At 33.7% G+C, this 3,781-nt stretch overlaps 1 protein-coding gene across 1 annotated transcript in view; it reads left to right on the forward strand.

Moving 5' to 3' along the window:
* Nucleotides 1–896: 896 nt before the first annotated feature.
* Nucleotides 897–3,781, forward strand: part of LOC106299550 (pathogenesis-related leaf protein 6-like) — a 10,258-nt gene continuing 7,373 nt past the window's right edge. Inside the window, exon 1 of the mRNA XM_013735625.1 lies at nt 897–1,257. Coding sequence (XP_013591079.1) covers nt 918–1,257 — 340 coding nt within the window. The 5' untranslated portion in view covers nt 897–917. The remainder of the gene's footprint in view (nt 1,258–3,781) is intronic.

Raw genomic sequence — 3,781 nt, forward strand, 5'->3', positions numbered from 1 at the left:
ATAAGATTTGGCTTAGAACTTGTCAAGCTTTAAGCCCTTTTACAAAAAAAAAAAAAAAAAAAAAAAAAAAAAAACTTGTCAAGCTTTTGCTTAAAAAGAAAACTAATCAAAATTTAAAGAAATTTTTATTTTATTTTACATCTTATAATGTGGATTAGTGTTGATTGTTATGGTTGGAAAGATGTAAACAAATACTATCCTTTATTGAACATATTATCAGATGCATCATATATATATATATAAAAAAATAGACTGCATCATATACTCCTTATTCCTTAATAGATCCACTGTCTACATCAACTTGGCGGCATTCACCCATTCAAGCTATCTTTTTCTAAAAGATCAATTATATAGTGGGTGGAAATTGGTACAAGTGGCTAGAGTTTGTACTACACTATGAATTCCCCATTTGACGTTGTAATCGGCGGAGAATCACGTCCATGCACATGCCAATAATAACCGTATGCAAACAAATAGACATCGCTTTTAGGACTTTATACAGTTTAAAATTAGATAATATCAAGTATCAAGAAAACAAAAATGCTAATTAACTAGATAACTTTAGGGTTTATATAGGCTACAAAACATTGTTATTTTTTAATGCGGTAGAAGTACTAGTTTTGTTTGATACCTCTGCTTTTTTTAATTTATTTGTTTAGACCAAATAGACCTAGCTAAGGTTTGCTTAATGGTGATAAAGTCATGATAACACTTTCTATATCAGTTTACTTCACCATAAAACTACATTTTATGATTAAGCTTCAAAAAGAAAAGTCATCTCTCCAATTTCAAAGTTTCCCAGAACCACTAGCTTACCTCGCATGCACTCACTGCCTATATAAGTGAGACCTAACTCCTCATACTTACTCACAACACAACCAATATATTTTCTTCTTAACACAAACATCAATTCAATAATGAATACTTTCACAGCCACATCAGTTCTAATCGTTGCGATTAGCCTTTTGCTTATTGCATCCAGCGTTCAAAGTACTGAACAACAAGACTACTTAAACACTCACAACGCCGCACGTTCGCAGGTCGGAGTACTGAACCTTGTATGGGACGCAATGGTCGCGAGCTACGCACTGAGCTACGCAAACGCTAGAAAATCTAACTGCAACCTCGTGCACTCGACCGGACCGTATGGAGAAAACCTAGCCAAGGGAAGTAGCAGCACGTTCTCGGCCATATCGGCCGTGAATCTTTGGGTCGCTGAGAAACCTTACTACAACTACACTACCAATTCTTGCACAGGTATCTTATTATATAAAGAAGAGATTTTCTCTCCTCTAAAGCTGACACCTCATCAATTCGATGGCTGTGAGCGCGACACTTGCCCCTATTTTTAAAACTCACCGTTTCATTAAAGTTAAATTGGGCTTCGTTTCAGTTTTGTGTTTCTCATGATTTAGTGAGCCTTATTCCCGTGATTCAGTCCAAAATAATTAGATCAACCGCATGATTATTAGGTTTCGTGTGCTTCTTCCACGATGAAGCCAAGAGTTTTCTACTTCGATCTCTGAAACATCTATGGAGTTTCGATTTCAATCCATGTTAAACAGGCCTCTGTGAATCTTAGATCTGGTATTCTGTCTTTTCTTTATGCAAAACTGAAACGTTACTCTTAAACGATTCATCCTCTTTATCGTTCTTTTTAACTTCATCACCCCTCTATGAGCACGATATGTTATTGAATGTGTCTTATCTATACTATTAAAGCAGGATACTATCTATACTATTAAAGCAGGATCCTATCTATTTTTAACCCCTGAAATATTCTTTTATTTACTATCTATGCCATAATACGACTACTACAAAAAGGTTATTCCCGTAAATTATTAAACACACGATTTCTCCCCATTCACACGGGTCTTTATTGTTAGATTTCGCTCCCTAACGAGTTGATATTTGGGTTGCAAAATAGGCCCACTTTCCTACCATACGGAGAATGTCAATCAACGTTACCTAACAAACATAAACATAAAGGTTTGTGTTTGTTTTGTTATTATTTTCATTTGGGTCATTTGGGCCAATTTCAAATATTTTATTTTTTAAACATAAAATATTTTGTTATATGAACATAAATTAAACAGATGATTGTGTAATTTGTCTATATATTTTAACCTTTCATAAAATATTAGAACATTTATAATGAAAGACGTAAATATTTTATTAAAGAGTAATATAATAGTTTAGTAACAAGTTAAGTCAGTAAACATAATTATAGAAAAAAAAATCAATATAATAAAATTAATTGCTTAGAGAAATACAACTTTAAATCCTTTCAAATATCGAATTCAATTTTGTAAACATAAATATTTATTTATTAAATGATAATAAACAAAGATGATAATTTTAAATTTTCCTTAAAAACTATAAAAATATTAAAAATACCAAATATTTTTCAAATTTATAGATGTTTTATGAGGAAAATAAATCTGTGCTTTTAAAGCGCGGGTCAAAATCTAGTTCATCTGTAAGGCAGTGTCTCTAATCCTATAAAAGGTGAGCCTTACTTTCCTTAGAACATCATCATCTGAGATCGTGAAACCGATTAAGAAATTTTTTTCTTCGAAATGGCTAATTCATTGATTCTCTTTTCCGATCTGAAGTCCGTCCAGTCGATGCTCATCCACCATTAAAGTGCGATTGCTCCGGTTCTGGGAGACCATAAACGTCAGACGCTGCGAGAGCTGCTGGGCGTGGATATGCTCTTACTGGATTCAAAGGTATTTCTTTTAAAAACTCATGTTCATATTGTTCTTCAATTCATGTTCAGGTTTAGGTTGAACTATTCCGGCGTGTAATCTCACCATTATCAAGGTTTTGAATTTAATCTTTTTAGGTGTTACTAATCGTAAACTCATGTTAGTTTTCTAAAACTTTCATCTTGATTAAGATGTTTCTGTTTTTATAATCATTGTTCATATTGTTCTTAAAATAAACACATGTTCAAAGTGTTCTTAACTCACGTTCATATTAATTTACAAATGGTTTGTTGATTATGCTTCTTTCTCAATGTGATTCTCTACGCAGGTCAAGATGGAAGTCACTTTGAACCAACACTACAAGAAAACAGGGGGATTCTGATGGCCGAAATCGTCAGAAATTCGTCGGAATAGACCGATTCCGACGAATTTCTGACGAACCTGTCCGTCGGTATCGTTTTGTCGGAAAAAAAAATTCGTCAGAATTTCGTCAGAACTTCCGACGACTTTCTGACGAATAACGAGAAATGTCATTCTGACGAACTTCCGACGATATTACGATGCGGACACACGAGACCAGAGTTCATCGAAAAAACTATGTACCGACGGAGAACGTTCCTCGGACAATTCCGACGGACGTTTGTTCGTCGGAATATACCGACGGACATTGGTTCGTCGGAATATACCGACGGATATTTGTTCTTCGGTATATTCCGACGGATATTGGTTCGTCGGTAAATTCCGACGAATGTTGGTTCGTCGGTATATTCCGAGGAACCGTTGTCCGTCTGTATATTCCGAATATACCAATTTTAAAAACGAATTAATTTTGCATTTTTATATATTTTTTCTATTAAAAAAATCAGAAATTTAAAACTAATAATATTATAGAATTTAAATTCATACAAACCGAAATAGAAAAAAAATATTCAGAAAGTTTAAAATTCGTACAAACCGAAATAGAAAAAAAAACATTCAGAAAGTTTTGAAAAGCCGAAAAAACTAAGATGAGCTCGAAGACATCAAACGATCTAGCTTATGCATTATCTCGGTGTTGAACTTCTTCTGGG

Source organism: Brassica oleracea, chromosome C6, assembly GCF_000695525.1.
Source record: "Brassica oleracea var. oleracea cultivar TO1000 chromosome C6, BOL, whole genome shotgun sequence".
NCBI classification, from domain to species: Eukaryota; Viridiplantae; Streptophyta; class Magnoliopsida; order Brassicales; family Brassicaceae; genus Brassica; species Brassica oleracea.